This window comes from Lepisma saccharinum, chromosome 2 (genome assembly GCF_977018435.1).
Source record: "Lepisma saccharinum chromosome 2, izLepSacc3.1, whole genome shotgun sequence".
NCBI lineage: Eukaryota > Metazoa > Arthropoda > Insecta > Zygentoma > Lepismatidae > Lepisma > Lepisma saccharinum.
Window position 1 is genome coordinate 67,264,887 of NC_139230.1, and position 18,399 is coordinate 67,283,285.

The window sequence follows — 18,399 nt, forward strand, 5'->3', positions numbered from 1 at the left end:
AGGGAGGCAGTTGCCCCCCCCCCCCCAATTTTCACCACCCTTGCCCCCGCACTATCTACAAAGGGAAATATACTGTCTTTGCCCCTTTAGTTTTGGCACCTTGCCCCACCAGTTTTGGGACCCAATCGCCGCCACTGCATGTCATATATCTTGTCAACTTTTTATTTTTAGTACATTTCATATCATTTATGATGAGACGTCCAAGGTAGCCATGTGGCTATAATGTAACATATCTTATATCAAAATAAAGAGGAAGAATCAAACTTTTCAACAGTGTATCATACATAAATTTTACGTTTTTAGTTTTTGAGAATGATTTTTTAAAAAGTAGTGAAAATGGTCAGCATTCTTGGGACGGAAAGTGACTTAGAGGTCAGCACTCCTAAGTGTTAATATACAGGGTGTCAATTTAATGGTGCTGACGGACCACAGAAACATATAGCAGACATCAAAACAAACCACTTTTATTAGTAACATTTTTCTTGTTGGTGCATCGTTTCATTGCTATAGTCATTCACAAAAGCCTTTTTTGCCATCTGAATGCTGGACACAACCCAACATTTGATTGCATCTGTGATGTCATTTCCTTTGGCAGAACAGTGCACGCCACTCTTGCAAGGAACACACAAATTTTGTGAAATATGACAAGACTACCAACTACATTATGAGCTGTAAAACTAAGATAGGAATGCATCTAGTAGACCGAACATCTAGGATAGCATGGCCTACCAACAGTAATCCCAGCGGAATGGGGAAATGATCCAATGATATGAAAAATGGTAGAAAAACAACGTATTCAAAATGAAGTGCCAATATTGGATGTTGTTCCTTACTCTACATGTCCAATATAATCGTCATCAACAACAAATTTTATTGGACTTCAGAGTTTACATCTGGCTGTTTACGCCAAGCTAAAAGTCCAATATTTGCAAATTTCGTTGCAAGGTTGATATCTACAGGTTTGTGTATTCATTTGTCCTGATACATGCATTGTTGTATTGTGGTACTGATAATGGAGGTATCAGACGTTCACATTGTTACATTATGGCTAAAACACATACAACCACAGGAACAACCTAATCATGAATCAGCAGCGAATATATTGCCATATTCACAGTTGGAAACTATTACATGTGTACCCAGTGCGTAGATAAACACAGTAATTGGAGAGCTTGTTTTACTACTACTTATATCCCTTTCAGTGGTGTATGCTGGGTTCAAAACCTGGGCTATCTCTTCATATCATAATGTTCAAAAGGGAGGCTCTTTTTTCCTTGGATTTTGAAGTGATGTGACATTGTGATTAAAAACACGTACCTTACAATTTGCAAATAATTATAAAAATGTCACTGTTTCTTTAATATAGAAACAGTAAGGAAAGTATTTCAAGTATTTCATGGTTATTTATAAAATATAGAGGTCCTTGTTGTGAAATATTTATGTAGGCCTACGTGCGAGAATGAGATACATAATAAACTTCTTACCTTGAATATTTCATTTGAACAGCAACTCCATTCTTCTCTTACTGACCTCTGTGGTAAAATGGTTATTAGTACAGTGTACTACGATGCCAGGGCTCCCAGGTTTAAATTCAGGCCTAGACATGGTTATTCTTTGTGAATGTATCTTCATCAATTTCATTGTATCTTCGTTGTTTGAGAGTGAAACATCAGTCACATTTGCTAGTCAATTATTTTCTGTATTTAGTCTGGGCTTCAGAGATAGCCTAGGTAGCCTAGAATATATGAGCCTGATCCCTTTGTTTTCAACCATTTTTTGTCCCTTGCCGCACAATATACATTACATTACTTGTTACTTACCTTTGGAATTTTATTTTTATTTTGTCAACTGTTCAGTGTGTCACAGACAACCAGTATCAGAAGGATGAAGTGGATAGACTAAACTGTAGATGCAACTTGGCAATGAGATTTACAAATATTTGACATGTAGGCTGAGACAAAATTCAATTTTACCACTTCCTTTTGAATATGTTGTTTTTCTACTGTTTTTTGTATCATTGGTTCACTTCCTGTTGGATTACAGAATGAGTTTTCTCACTTTGTTTATGGCACATAATGTGGCTGGCACATGACAGGAAATAATGTTTCAAATGCAATCAAATGTTGTGTTCGGTTGCAAGCATTCAGCATTGACTGGGCTTTCTTGAAGGACTGTAGTCTGAAACGATGCACCAATGAGAAATGTTACTGAGAAAAGTTGTTTGCTTTGATGTCTTCCATACGTTTCTGTGGTCTGTGGGCATCATTAAAATGACACCCTGTATAATAGTTTTTGATGGTTTAATAAATTTGATCTTTGTGTATAGTTGTCATTACTTTGAAACATATAAGCGAATGCATTATGAGGAACACAAATTTAGGAATATTTAATTCCTTAAAAGCATTCAAAATTAGGGTATATTTTTATGTGGTGTAAGTTCTTGGGGATATATTATTCACCTTTTCATATACGCCAAATCATTATATTTGTTCAATCAAGCAGCAGTTGAACCTCAGTTTCACTAATTTGATTAATATTTCACACCTGGCTATTTTTTTAATGAACTTTTAAAATTATATATAAGGATTGTTTGAAAACTGATATTTCAAAAACTATCTGTTTTCAATTATTTTTGTTAGGAGACTGATTAAAGATAGTGATGAGTTCCAAATAGTGATGAGTTGGCAAAGCAGAACTCATATTACAAGCTTATCCACCTAAGAAGTTCCCATTTGAACAATTTGTTAAAATATTTTATGTTCAATTTTGAACAGTTCCAAAAAACTCGCCTATAATCTGAGAAGTCTTGATTTTTCCAAATAAGCTATAAAATTCATTACTTACGTAATGATCACTTTTGGCACATGCCTCTATTTCCCTCTACGTTTCATCAAGAGATTGGACAGGATTTTAACTTAAAACATACTATTCATAATTGGGAGAAGAGAGATGTGGTAGTGGATAAATATGGATAAACTAGTACTCACTTTATCTGCGAAACTGTTTTTCTCTTCTTTGTTCTATTAATTTTAGTGGCCACTGCCATCATCCTCGTTGAAACTTGTTGGAACTTGGTAGCAGTGGCCACTGAAATTAATAGAACAAAGAAGAAAAAACAGTTTCGCAGATAAAGTGAGTACTAGTTCCTCCGTATTTAGAACATACTAAATGGTAAAGGGTTAAAGAAAAAGCAATTCGCTGACTTGACTTTTTAAAATTTCTAAAGTTAACATTCAAATATTGCCGAGCATCTTGGTGAAATTTAGAGGGCAGTAGAGGTATGTGCCTAAAGTGATCATTACTAAGTGAAAAAATTGGCATATGGTGTGCAGTGTTAAACACTCCATCATGGTTTCTGTGTGAACTTAAAGCTATTGTTATTTCCAAGAGTACAAATATATACAGGGTGATTGGTAATTCGACCTATTCCTGGAAAGGGGTAATACTAGAGCACATTTGCAACAAATTTGACCCTATGCACCGGGGATCGGAAATCAATGGGTTTCGAGTTATTGCAGTTTGTAGATTTTTGGGACATATTCCGACTTGCGACCAAAAAAATAGTAATTGTGAAAAAACTACTACACCCTGGACATTTAATCGACACGTTGCTAACAGCTGATGAATGAGTGACTACTGGGAAAAAAATTCATGCCCAAAATTCTCATGCCCACAGAAAGAAACAGTCATTGGTGCACACGTCATGAAGAAATTTGGAAATTATCATTTAAATCAAAGAGGATTACTCAAAAAAATGGTAACACACTTAGCATAAGAATTACGGAAAAAACTTCCTCGTTTCATAAGCTCTCCAAATAGATACAAATGTTGTCAACTGGCACAGGGGTTGGGGGAAAAATCTGAATAAAAAGCGGAGAAGGCACGTTGTAGACCTCTTTGTAAAGTGAAAAGAAGTTGTCGGTTGTGAGAAATAAAGTGAATGAAGTAATAATGTTATTAACCATTCTCATGATTCCAGGTTGTCAGAATTAACTGTTACAAAAACTACAAATCCTGTTCAAATTGCCTCCCCCGGTTACGTATGCAAGCTCGCAGCCTGCGGCGTACTTCAGACACTGTCACTTGCGTTGACACTCTGTCTCTTATGTATGGGGCGGCTGCCACAATTCTCTCTCTAAACTCTTCTTGGGAATCCACTGGTGTACTGTAGACTAACTCTTTCATGTGACCCCAAATGCAAAAGTCGCATGGCGTCAAATCCGGACTCCTCGCCGGCCAGGTGGTTGGGCCACCTCGACCAATCCATTGCATGGGATAATTGTTGTCCAGCCACTGTCGCACACCCTGGAAATAGTGGGCTGGGCAGCCATCATGTTGGTAAATCATACCCCATCTTATGGCAAGCAGCTCATCCTCCAGCAGCATCATCAATTCTTCCCTTAGGAAGTTTTCGTAGGTAATGCCGTTTAGGTTTTGTGGCAGAAAGAATTGCCCGATCACATGATTGTGGATGATTTCCATCCACTCATTTAGTGAGAATTTTCTCTGGTCAGTCTTTTCTTTAGATTTTCTTGGGTTATGACCCTTAGGGGCTCAAAAATGCACATTATGAAAATTCGTAACACCATCGCGGTCAAATTTGGATTCGTCCATCCACAGAATTCTTGTCAGGTGATGGGGGTCTTCAGTGTCGGTATGTAGTAAAAAGTCGACAAAAATCCATCCTTCTGACAGGATCTCCTTCCTCAATAGCATGCGACTTTTACATTTGGGGCCACATGAAAGAGTTAGTCTACTGTACACCAGTGGATTCCTAAGAAGAGTTGAGAGCAGGCCCGTAGCCGGAAATTCTTAGTAGGGGGGGCGAAGTCAATCCTAGAGGGGGCAAATTTTTAATATATTGTGTCGCATTGGCAGATATAACAGGGTACACAGAGGTACTTGCCCCCTCCCCCCAAAAGAGATAAGTAACAGAAAAGGGATGATATCTTGAAACTGCAACGAACAAAATAACTTCGAGCAACATCAAATAGCAATATTTCGATAATGGCCTCTCCAGATTGCCAAAGAATATGAAGTTTAACATAAATACCTAGGTAGGCTAATAGGGACTGTATCTACTTGATATTTACAGGTCGATAATGTTAATAGATTATTAATATGCACTAACAACTTTGGGCCTTTCTGCAGAACTGATTAAGGGTGTCCTTTATAAATCATGCTTCATAATGATATGATTCCTCTTAGTTTCCAGTATGCAAGATTTTTACGCACAAAGGAATCTAATGAGAATCCAACAACACCATTGTGTTGTGTTATGCAAGAAAAATAGAATTAATTAAATAAAAATGGTTACATATTACCTACACTTTGATGAATTGTGTAGAACTTTGTAGCTAATACTTTTTTTTTTGTACTTGCTAACACGTTAAAACATGGGTCCCTTAGTCCACCACGGACTCTATTTCTTTCAAAGGGGAGACTCTTGCATCACTACAGACAATGTTTGTCTACTGGTTACATTAACCATTTTGCAAAATATTGTGTGAATTGTATTATATTATAGTTGAAATACATGTTTTGACACCTGACAAACAAATATGAATCCCTTGATTGATCAATGACTTCTTGGATTACAGTGTCATCATTAATATTTCATATTAAGTCTCATAGAAAGAAATTGTTTTAATATGGTGCAATAATTTTACGGGACACCACGGCATTCTCTTTAACATTTTTTTTTCATATAGATCGTTTGGCTCCCAAGGCTGACTCCTGCCGCCCCATAGCTATGGCTCTGAACTTCAACTATAAAAGAGCAGACATTGCGAGCGAAGCGAGCAAGAAAATTTTACGATTTTTTTTTATTTGTATAAAATTTGAAGTCGAAGAAGGGCAATTGCCCCTCTCTGACCCTTGCAAGTGCCCTTGGCCGTCTGGTCGAAAAATGCAAGGAACACGTAAAAACTAATTCCATCATGAGTATCCAATTGTCCTGCTATTCTTAGATTCTCCTAGTCTTGTTTTTATATTTAAATGTTTGCTTCCCCTAGAATAAACTTCTGTCCAAGGTCAGGGGGAGGGGACAATGCCCCCTGCCCCCCCGTAGTTGCTGCACTGTTTATGAGTGTGTTTTCATCAATTTCACGTCATCCTTCATTGTTGCGATTAGCTATAAGTGGCAGAAAAGCAACGCAAAGTAAAAAAAATCAAATATCCACTCCCTCTCTCTACCACACTATTACCAAAAGATAGACTTGGGAAACAAAAATTTAAGCAATTCAAAGTTCATAGCAACACATCCAAGAAAAAACATCCAAACACATTAGGCACCTTTAATACAAGACTACTCAAAATGTCACAAATGTCATACTGAAAATTGCGAAATCATTTCCCGAAGTCTAATCTGGAAGAGAATTTTTTCCCCCAATCCTGATACGACATTATACGGAATCCCATACACCCTAATAAATCACAAAATCAATAAGTGTCTTTGTAATGTTGCTAGAGTAACACATGATATAATTGTAAAGATTAGTGAGAATCCAGAATTCCAGGTAGGAATGTGTTCTGTATTTTTCACAGGGGGGGCAGAGCAGGCTCTCAGGGGGGGGGGCAGTTGCCCCACCTGCCCCCCCTCTAGCTACGGGCCTGGTTGAGAGAGAGAATTGAGACACAAGAGAGAGAGTGTCAACGTGAGTGACTGTGTCTGAAGTACGCCGCAGGCTGCGTGCTTGCATACGTAACTGGGGGAGGCAATTTGAACAGGATTTGTAGTTTTTGTAACTGTTAATTCTGACAACCTGGGATCATGAGAATGGTAAATAACATTATTACTTCACTCATTTTCGTTCCTTTATTTCTCACAACCGACAACTTCTTTTCACTTTACAAAGAGGTCTACAACGTGCCTTCTCCACTTTTTATTCAGATTTTTCCCCCAACCCCTGTGGCAGTTGTCAACATTTGTATCTTTTTTGAGACCTTATGAAACGAGGAAGTTTTTTCCGTAATTTTTATGCTAAGTGTGTTACCATTTTTTTGAGTAATCCTCTTTGATTTAAATGATAATTTCCAAATTTCTTCATGACGTGTGCACCAATGACTGTTTCTTTCTGTAGGTATGAGAATTTTGGGCATGAATTTTTTTCCCAGTAGTCACTCATTCATCAGCTGTTAGCAACGTGTCGATTAAGTGTCCAGGGTGTAGTAGTTTTTTCACAATTATTATTTTTTTGGTCGCAAGTCGGAATATGTCCCAAAAATCTACAAACTGCAATAACTCGAAACCCATTGATTTCCGACCCTCGGTGCATAGGGTCAAATTTGTTGCAAATGTGCTCTAGTATTACCCCTTTCCAGGAATAGGTCGAATTACCAATCACTCTGTATATATTTGTACTCTTGGAAATAACAATAGCTTTAAGTTCACACAGCAACCATGATGGAGTGGTTAACACTGCACACCATATGCCATTTTTTTCACTTAGTAATGATCACTTTAGGCACATACCTCTACTGCCCTCAATGTTTTTTTTTTTTTCAATTTTAAAGTAAAAGACCTTATTTCTTCTGTGTTAAATAATTTAAATATTTCAGCTCACACTGACAATCCATAGATATGGAGGATTTTTTGCTGATTCATTTTTTAAAATGTTAATTTTGGTAATCTCTTTCATATTTAATCTTGTTCAGGAATTCTGCATTGTTAATTTTTCAGTTCAGGTTTGAGTCAGCTTGGCAGTACACACATGGAAGCTACTTGAAAGCTAGAGCGAACATTGAGTCACCATATGAGCAGATCAAGTCCATTAGTGGAAGTGTTTTGTTTGAGCACAACAGAAATGATGAAATTGTTAATTTTGAGTTGGATGTTATGTACCAACTGGACAGGGAAGTGAAAATTAGTGGACAGTTGAAACCAGAGACAATAACAGTGGAGTTGAAAAGTCCACTAGAACATTTCAGGTTGGCATTGATTTAAATTATGCTAGTAGTAGACATAGTGCTACTGGTTCATTACATGTTGAGAATTATAAAATATTTAAAATGTTTATTGAAAAAATATATTTCTTGTGTGTGCTTGATGTTTAATGTGACATTTCAATCTCGAGTTCTAAGTTGTCTTAAGTTTATTTAACATTTTTCATTTCCAACACACACACATGCACTGACACAGGAATAATTTTGATTTTGGGTCCATCCTATTTTAGAACAGGCCACAAAGCATTCATTCAGTTTTTAAAATAAAAGTTGCATAACCTTGTGCTGTCAATAACAAAAACAATGTTTTAAGAATAATATGATTTGAAAAAGAAATGGTTATTTTCAAGATAATTGTTAACATGTTTTTAAAACATGTATAATTCAGGAACAAATAAAATCTAGGCTTCATTCCATCATTTTGCACTAATATTAAACAGTTTTTACTTCCTTATAAATTTTCTGAGAGCACAGATCAAGTAACGTAACTAGCACCATTATGCTGTATTATAGGTAGTGTTATTATTTGAGGGGTATGAGGGGTAGCTACAATATGAATCAAAGCATTTTGGGGTACTGTATTTCCTCCCTAATATTTGAGGGAGTACAATTTACCCTGTAACTCCCTCCCCATTCCTGTGCCACTTCACACACATGCCAAGGGATTACTTGCTGATGCATTATTAAACATAATTTTTAAGTAATGTATTATGCAAAGAAAATACAATTGAGTAGAAATAGAAACCATTCCAAGGTTCCCACATACCTGGAAAACGTGGAGAACCTGGACATCTCAGGGAATTTGAGAAAATAAAAATCTCGTGAAAATCTCTGGAAATATCACCTAATTGATCAATGAGCCACATTGAAGTACATCTGAAGGACTAGAATATGCTCCTGCCTGTTGATAAAAATAATTTCAATTTCAGTAACTTGATGCACACAAGCAATTCTCTTTGAAGATATAAGTATAGGATTGTGATATGTGTTAATTTTGCATTGCAAATAAATTGAATGAATGAGTTAAAATTTTTGGATGCATCAGCGCATGTGGCCATTTTGCACGCTTCAATGTGCATGGGGTTTCCTTATGTAAAATTCTTACCAGAGAGTTAAAAAGAAGTGTAGGTAGCCCTTTGAGAAAGGTTAAAAGTCCAAGGTAGTAAAGGGATCTGCCCAGGACATACACAGCATATTGAATGTATAATGTGGGAAAATGTAAATACGTGTTCATACATCTGTCATATACAAGGTGCAATAAGGTAAAATTTGAAAAGTGACAAGTGGGTTATATTGGGAACAGGGTGTTCTCAACATATTGTCCAAGTTGCAAATTATGGAAAAATATTGTGCAAAAAATCTCCTAGAAGAGACAAAAAGCATTTTCATGGAAATTCTAATATAAAGAGAAAGTAAATGTGACATGATTTGCAAATTTTAAATTAGAATACAAGACACTTAATACATATAACAAAGAAATTATCATAAGATGCATGGTGCAGATAAAAAATGGAATCATCTGTATCATAAGATAATAATTAATTGTGTAATTACCTGTAATACTTTTCACTAACAGAAGAAATGGAAGAACAACTTAATATATATACTCATATTTCACATTTGGGACAAATATACCTCACCTATTCCCCAATATGTCCCACGATTTTGGGCACTCCTGTTATTTTTTTTGTTTCTATCCACACAGACCATAAATATGATGAAGTATGATAACAACATGAAAGTAGACTAACAGTGCTATGATATTCACCTATTACATCAGTTTTAATATTAGTGAAAGATAATGATATGAAAAGTCACTTGTCTTTGAAAAATAATACGACACATTTTTATTCGTGACTTTCCAACTTCCACTGGCCCTGTAACTCGGGCCCAACTGATCTGTGAACTCTCACTCACACTTCACATGAGGGTCCAGTCTATATTACCTGACAATTTTCATGATAAACACCTTAGATACGATGACTGGGTCATATTGAGGAACCAAGTCATATTCGGGTCATCTACCTCATATCAAGCATAATTAACTATTATAATACCTAATTATATTTATGTTCAATAATAAATAAAAACATACTGCTAATGTACAAATACAGTATACCAGAAAAGAAAAACAGTAGGATTTTCAACTTCAATTTTGAACTACAGACTTTATTTTATCACTATCACAGACTGTGTTGCCATATTACAAGTGGAAAGCTTTGTCAGTCACAAAGGAAATTGAATTGTTCAAAATATGTAGATGACAAACATTAAACTGAGAAGAAAAATATTACTTGTTTCTCATTTTTACATTTTTTGCTTAAATTTCTGCATACTATGTCTCCCATCCCAAATCATAAGGTAATATACGTACAGCTCCATGGTGGAAAATTCTAGACACTACTGACATCATTAGTGTTTCAAAGGAGACCGTTCTATTGTGGTAGCACTGACAGACAATTCCACACAGCTTAAAGTGAGCAATCAGGTGAAACCAGTAGCTCACCTGGTAGAGCAATGGCATAGTATGCCAGACACCAAGTTTGAATCATGGTCAAATCTGCATTTTACACTTGAATTTCTACACCTATATCTCCTCTTGTTTTGTTCCCAGGGACAATCACAAAATGAAAAGGCCCTATGAAATAAAACCCCACTTCTAAAAATGTTCATAAAAGTGTTTCTGTGTTTGTATTTTGAGATTCAGATTAGAATATTAAAATCAATAATTCCATATTTTTTCAATTGTAAAGAATATTATTTAGTGCTCCCACATAATTAAATACACTTAGTTGATTTTGCATTGTTCCCAACAGAGATGTGAAATTTTCATCAGCATTAGAGGAAGTTTCTCCTGGAGTGCATAGCTTCTCGGGCAATGTTAAGTCAGGTGATGTGACTCTAAGTATCAGAGGACATGTTAAGAGGGCACCAGATGTTCCATTGGAAGTAAGTTAGATATGACAATTACTCTTTTCACACCTTACAAATTTTAATGAAATTTGTTTTTTGTATAAAGTGTACTCAACTTCAGACCTCAAGTCGGTGGTCTGTCGAGGAATTTTATGAGAACAAGTTAAGTGGTTTTTTATTTTACACCATGCTCTATTTTGCAATCATGTTTGTATATCGTACTTTTTTAGAGGAGAGTTTAGCCAAAAGATAAGGGATTTAAAACCTGCACCAGCCTGCACATGCCTCAGTCTCAAATTTTGTATTGAAGTGTGTGTAGTACATATTGTCAAATGCCAACATTTTCCCATAACTACTTTTTGGAGAATTACAAAATAAAGTCTCAATTGGTACAAACACCCCAGGGTGATCATATTGAAAGTAGTGAATTGTGCAATCGGTACTTTAATAGTTTTAAAGACCAGATTCTCGAGAAGTAACAGAGCTCAGTTCAAGCTGAATGGAAGTGTCAACAAAGACAAGTGTGTTCACTACAGTACAGAGAATTCTCATAAAAAGATTCTCAAGATTTGTGAAAAATTATATGTTATTCTGTGTTTGAGGTGCACAAACATTTGTGAGACTGTAAGGTTCATGAAAACAAGGAACTTTTGTGAAGCTGTACATTTTTTCTATACTGCAAAATTGCATAATTATAAACATGTGAAATTTAACCTGCAACTCAACTAAACAAGTAATAGTGCTTGTCTCGCTTACGCAGAGTGCATAGCTGAGTTGCTACTAACTACTACTACTAACATTTACTATCGATAAAAGCAAACTGCTACCTGACATACCTGACCTAGATATTGTTCATGTTGTGATGACCTCATTTTTGCATTGTCCTTTTTATGTGATCCTCTAGTGGTTGATGAACTAGTTGTAATAAAATGTTATAAATTTATATTTATATATATATATATATATATATATATATATATATAAATAAATTTTATATTTGTCAATTATATTATATTTTATAATTTTTATAAAATTATTAATTTTATATTAAATTTCTATTTTATACATATGGCACTTTGTACAAGGATATAATTTATGATCATTTTCACCTATGAACCACCATGACAATGTTATTGTGTAATAACAAGGAAACGTAAATGGATATTTGTTTCTTTCATTCATCTATTTCATCACCATCTATCATCATTAATGAGGCAGTTGGATATGTTTCTATACTGGAGACCAAACTAACCTGCAGAAGAATGCTTCTCAGAATAAACAGTCCAAGATCTGCAAGCAAAATTTCCTGAAAATTTATGTTTTGGAGAATTCTGACCATGCAGAATGATGTCTTTAATCAACGTTGTCTTTGTCATTAATAAATGCTAGTGGTAATCTTATCACACACGCTGGTAAATTATGCAAGCTTATTTATTGTTTGGTTCATAAGTGTTCATAGCGGAAAAATGAAGCTATATTTAAAGTGTTTAAGACCTCTTGATGGTCAATACAAGGCTCATTCAATATATAACCGGAAATATGTTGTAATAAATATTTATTACAAGCACCAAAAAAAAACTACAGTACTGTGTTTCAACATAGTCTCTCCCCCCCTAGTTCAATGCACCTATGCCAGTGCTTGATAAGGGCACTGATTCCACAGGAAAGAAATTCTTTTGGATGTGTGCGTAACCACTCATGCACTGCTGACTGGACTTCATCGTCATTCTGGAACCTCGATCCACTTAGTGCATCTTTCAGTGGGCCAAAGGTGTGGAAATCTGAAGGTGCGCAATTGGGCAAATATGGAGGTTGGGGTCAGCACTCAAACTTTAGGTCCTCGATGGTAGACAATGTGACATTGGCAGTGTGTGGTCTCGCATTGTCATGGAGCAAAAGTACACCTGTGGACACCACACCACTTCATCTCTGCAGAATGGTTGGTTTCAGTTTATTGCGCAAAAGGTTTGAGTAGGAGGTACTGTTTACGTTATGACCTTTGGGCATGTAATGTTCAAGAAATAGCCCTTTGTGGCCATGACATGACCTTTCCGGCACTCCATTGAGCATGCACCTTCTTCGGTCTGGGAGACGTAGGATTTTGCCATTCCATTGTTGTTCTCTTACCTTCTGGTTCATAGAAATAAACCAAACTTTCATCTTCAGTGACAATACGATGAAGAAATGCCTCACCGTCAGCTTCATAATGGCGCAAAAGCTCCCTGCACACATCAACACATCTCTCCTTCATTTTCGGTGTCAAACGTTTCAGAACCCACCTTGCACACACTTTCCTGAACCTCAGTATGTCATGACTGATATGGTTGGCTGATCCTACACTTATTTCCATCTGGGAATCAATTTCACTGACAGTAATACGCCGGTTCTCCCGTATCAAGTCCTCCACTTGAGCAATGCTGCTTTCCGTGACTGCAGTGACAGAGCGACCTGGATGCGGAGAATCTTCAACACTGGTTACGTATGCCCAGTTTGAACTTCTCAGCCCACTCGTACCCTTGTGATCGACTCATACAGTTGTCATCATACTGAACTGTCATGCGGTGATGAATTTCTATCGGTTTCATGCCTTCACTCAACAAAAATCTCACGACACTTCACTGCTCCAGCTTGGAGCACTCCTGTAAGGGTACTGCCATCTTGTGTAACTGTTTCCCAGCATCCTATGTGTGAGGCAGGCGTTTTTAGCCCCAGCTATGAATAGCTTACAGATGCCTTCACAAAATAACAAACACATAACAATCATGCTCGTATTTTAGATTTTTTATACTATTTATCCAATTATTTATTGAATGCACCTTGTATCTCACAGATTTTGCAAGTGAGATTTTTTTGACACACTATGATAACTGACATTACCTTCACTGAATGTGCCTTCACTGAACGTGCAGTCAAGCTAAGAAATACCACAAAATATTTCATGCTTATTTTGTCTAATGAATGTTTCCTCATTTCTTCTTATTGTTTGTACATCTAGCCTTTCTAGCTCTCTCTTACTGATTTCACTACTTTACTGTACTTTCAGTTGAATGGAACAGTGACTACACCTTTCGATGGAATGCAAGAAATCATAATTTTCACCCTTATATCTGCTCAACCTGAGAGCTTTCTTCTAGAGTCAAAAGTGGAATATGGTGGAGAAAAAATAAATGCTAAGGGTGAAATTAAAAGTAATGGCCCAAAGAATTGGGAAATGGATGTTGACGTAAGTGTGTCTAGCTTTTCTTTACTGAAAATAGTGTTGTTTTCATGTCAACGTTTTTATGAATGTACAAAATACTAATTTTAAATGTTTGTACTCATTTGGCTCAACATTACACATTCAAAGTCTCTCCAGTAGTCAAGATGATAGCCTCTAATATAAGCAGGTCTTCATTTTGGTGATCATTCATATTGTTTACTATTAAATATTCTATTTCTTTTTTTTAATCCATTGTTTGACATCAAAGAGGCTTATCAAACAAGGTGTAACTCAATCTGCTTTACCATTTGAAATTTTTGAGGGCTATTCCCTAACCAAACACTACCCATGTTGAAAGTACCACCTTTTGACTCGCACAATTTTCATTTTTATTTTTAATGTATTTTTATTCAATGTAAAGAAATGTTTTCTCTTGAATTGGCAAAATATTTTGTGTATCTTGCAGGTTGACACAACAAATCCTGCATTTGACGAATTTAGCTGGCATGGAAAAGTTGGTGAGGATAGAAGGGGAAATGTTTCAGCTGAACTAAAACTAAGGACTCCTTTCAAAGGACTCTCAAATATCATGCTGTCTGGAAGTTTGCTGTAAGTATAATATCTACTGACTTTGTTCAATAGCTAAAGATATTTTATTAATTTTCATATTACTGCAATGGAAGAACACTTATCACAATATTAGACCCAAGTAACCAGAACCGTTGGGCCAACCACAGTTTTTACGTGGTAAAGGTTAGTTTTATGTTGGTTGGCAAATTGAAGTTTGTCTTACATTGAGTCAATGGCTGTTGCCAATGCTTGCCCAACCATGAAAAAGTGAGTTAAAATCAGTTTTAAAAATTCCTTTCTCTTGTTAAGACAACTTTCAAGAGTATACTGTAAATGCTAGTGTGTAAAATAAATTATGTGTGATAATGTTTCTTTTCAAACATTTCAGTCGCAGCACATACTGAAAATATAATATGTTGTTAATGAAAGTAGGAGCTATTCTTAACTTGTAATCACTCACTAGTCTTTTGTCAGCTGCCATGGATGAAAGATGTTTTGGGAATTGGTTATGGTGTATCTGTTTAGCTGTTGCAGAACAAGAACAGGTATTCTTGTGAAAGTGGTTCATGATCTATATATTTCAAATAAACAATGTTATGTGCAGACTAAATTCGATGAAAGATTGCAAACTAAGTAAAATGTAGAAAGTGTTTTGTGCTTCCACTTGAAGGTATCTTGAAAACAATGATAGCATATGAAAGAGAAAGTGCTGTGTATGTCTTTTTTTTATTTTACACAAATAAATTGCACTAAAGTTTATATTTGGTCTCACAATGAATTATACATATCAAAACACAAACCTATCTATACTTTAGTTTTCAGTACATTGACCCAATATAAAAATCACACATTGGGCCAATGTTGGAACCACGGCCAAAATTACCATTGCCAGTGCCGGATCTACAAGCTACAAAACCCCGCAGTGCGGGGGGGCCCGGAGACAAGTTAGCCTTTAGCGGGCCCTCAGCCATTGACATAGCAGAGGGTTCATGTATGTGTTTGTAAAAAATAAACGTAGTTACTCAGGGGTACAGAAACAAATGCAATACAAGGTGCATTCAAGTTCTAAGGTCTAATTTATTTTGAGAAATATACTCACCTCAGAAAGCTGAAAGTGCCGTCATTTCTCAACATAATCACCTTCTAGACATACACATTTTCCACAACGCAGACATCACGATAGCATGGCCTCTGCAAACGCTTTTTTAAAAGTCTGTTTTGTATACTGAATAATCGCTGATGCAAGAGGGGAACGACTGGAAAATGTGCAACCACGGAGACTGTTATTGAGCATTGAAAAGAGCCAAAAATTGCTATGTGTGAGGTCAGGTGAGTATGGACGGAGCATGTGGTTTACTTCAAATTTGTTTTCCATGAAGAGTGTCTGAGCAATGGCCGCCCAATGAGGAGGTGCGTTGTCCTGATGAAAGAACACATCTGCAGCCATTTCCGGCAGTTTCTTTCGCAATGCTGGAAGCAACTTGGTCCTCAAATCAGTTCCATAGCTTGTACCCATCATTGTGGTACCCTTAGGATAGCAAAGCATGAGTATAACGCCTTCGCTGTCCCTAAACATCCCTTTTCTCAGCTGGTTCCTTTGGTTTGTTTTCATACGACGTTTGACATTCCTTGAACTATCGGACCCACGAATGCATATTGCTCACATCCATGACACCACCACAGCATGTCATAGTCAATTTAAGATGAATATTGATGGGTGTTACTCCATGCAGGTGAAGAAAATGGATAACAACACGCTGTTCTTTCGATGTAAATGATGTCATTCCCAGTATCAAAAACATGTCCTTCATTAGATAGTGCCACTAGCTTCCTATGGGCCATATCGTTCTGTCATGTGGCCTCATCAACCTTCAAGAGTGGATGCTTCTTCTCAAACAACTCTCATGTTTATAACTGCTTCTATTAATGAAGAAAAAAAAGGAGACCTTAGAACTTGAATGTACCTCGTATATACAGGTAAAGGCAAAGTTAAGGTATCCTGTGCAGGGTACCTTACCATGGAGACACATTCAGGGTAGGGCCTCACATATTTTCTATGTCGACCATCTTGGAGGTGATGTGATCAGCACCATGCTGTGGCCTTTTTTGCCCCCCAGCTTGCATGCAAGGACAAAGCCAGAAAAATTCCACACATGGTTTCCCGCATGGCAGTCAGACTAGAATCAAGTCAAGAAGAAGAATTACAAGTCAAGAATTACACACCCGTACACATACATTATGTGTGTGTGTGTTCTGTGTGTGTGTATAGAGGTAGGTAGGTAATATTTTGCAGGATGGTTGGGGGGGGGAATATTTGTAGATCCGGCACTGACCATTGCCCAACAGTATGTTTTTACATTTGGCCAACCATTTTTAGTATGGTTGGCCCAACATTAGGCCAACCACTTTTGATTACTCGGGTAACATTTGTGAGTAGCAATTAAAAGCAAGATGAAATTTAATTTTAGCAATCTGAATCTTTTAATCCTAAAAACCTTGATTTTATATTTACAGAAAGCCAAATGATGTTGGAGCTTTGAGAGCAGCATTTGACCTGGAGCATACCTCTGGAACACTACTATGTGATTGGACGTGGAAGTATATGGAGGATATGAGTGGTAAAGTTATAATGAGTTACAATTCAGAGGATGTAAAGAAACATCTGGCTTCGGAAATGTATTTTAGGAATCCAGAAATGAAATTTAGACATGTGTCAGCTGGGTTTGATGTGAATTTGAACAGGAAAGAATGGGAGTAAGTATTAATATAAATTTAGAACATAAAATAAGATTGCATATTTTTTCAATAGCAATAAATTTCTCATCATCCTAATATGTTGACTGGCTAACATGGTTCCCATTAATCTGTGAGTATAGTCTCATGTGTTTCAGTTACAGTTAATCAACAGTCTATTATATTAAATAGCAATGGAAACCAACTAAAGAATGGAGAATATTAAGTAATTGTACTTTAAAGCAAGTCTGGCATTGCTGTGGGCCATGTGATGTCATACAGTATAATACAATTAGCCTGTATCAAGTTAATTAACTTATAATTTGCTAAAAACTTCCAACTATTAATGTTAGCTAAATCTGATTATGGATTTTGAAAGATTGTCAGTTTAGATATTTTATCTGCAATATGTCTAGCTCTATCTTTTATAGTCTGGGAATGGAATTGTAGCAGAGCATGGATATATGAAACTCGTAACAAAATATATAATAAAAAACATACAACTCACATAGACTGAAAGATCTGTATTTTTTAATGCCTTTGTGTTCTGATAGCCTCAATAATGTATAAATACATACTACTATTTGTATTGGCAGATTGAGTAGGAGGTGCAGGGGTATGACTGCATCCCCCCTTCTTCTAAATTATGACTATACTCTGTCCCAGGAGCCTGTGGAGCAAGTGATTTGAGAGAGCTCGACCAATGAACATGCAAGATTAAAGGAGATTGCATGGAGGGTGAAATGTGACTGCAAGCATGCATTGCTTCACTCTACCCATTTGCTTTCTCCCTTTTTCTACAATTGTGCATGATGTTCTTCCACAGATGCCTGGGACAGAGTAGAAAGTGATTATATCTATGCATCTCATCAAAGAAAAAATTAATGCAAAGTAAAGTATAATCCTTCAATAATATCCTTTTCCAGGCTGCCAAAGATATACAAAGAATAAGTTTAACTACTGCATCTCTTTGAAATTCAAATGTGCTGGATTTGAAATTGAATCTAGGATTATCTTTAGTAGCTTTGTTACTGGTCAAT

The 18,399-nt window shown here is 36.3% G+C and overlaps 1 protein-coding gene across 1 annotated transcript in view; it reads left to right on the forward strand.

The window, feature by feature from the left end:
* Apoltp (Apolipoprotein lipid transfer particle) overlaps positions 1-18,399 on the forward strand; it is a 335,784-nt gene that overhangs the window by 197,301 nt on the left and 120,084 nt on the right. Inside the window, exons 38-42 of the mRNA XM_083117428.1 lie at positions 7,682-7,929; positions 10,761-10,893; positions 13,901-14,080; positions 14,523-14,665; positions 17,141-17,380. Of these exons, the coding sequence (XP_082973554.1) occupies positions 7,682-7,929; positions 10,761-10,893; positions 13,901-14,080; positions 14,523-14,665; positions 17,141-17,380 (944 nt within the window). The remainder of the gene's footprint in view (positions 1-7,681; positions 7,930-10,760; positions 10,894-13,900; positions 14,081-14,522; positions 14,666-17,140; positions 17,381-18,399) is intronic.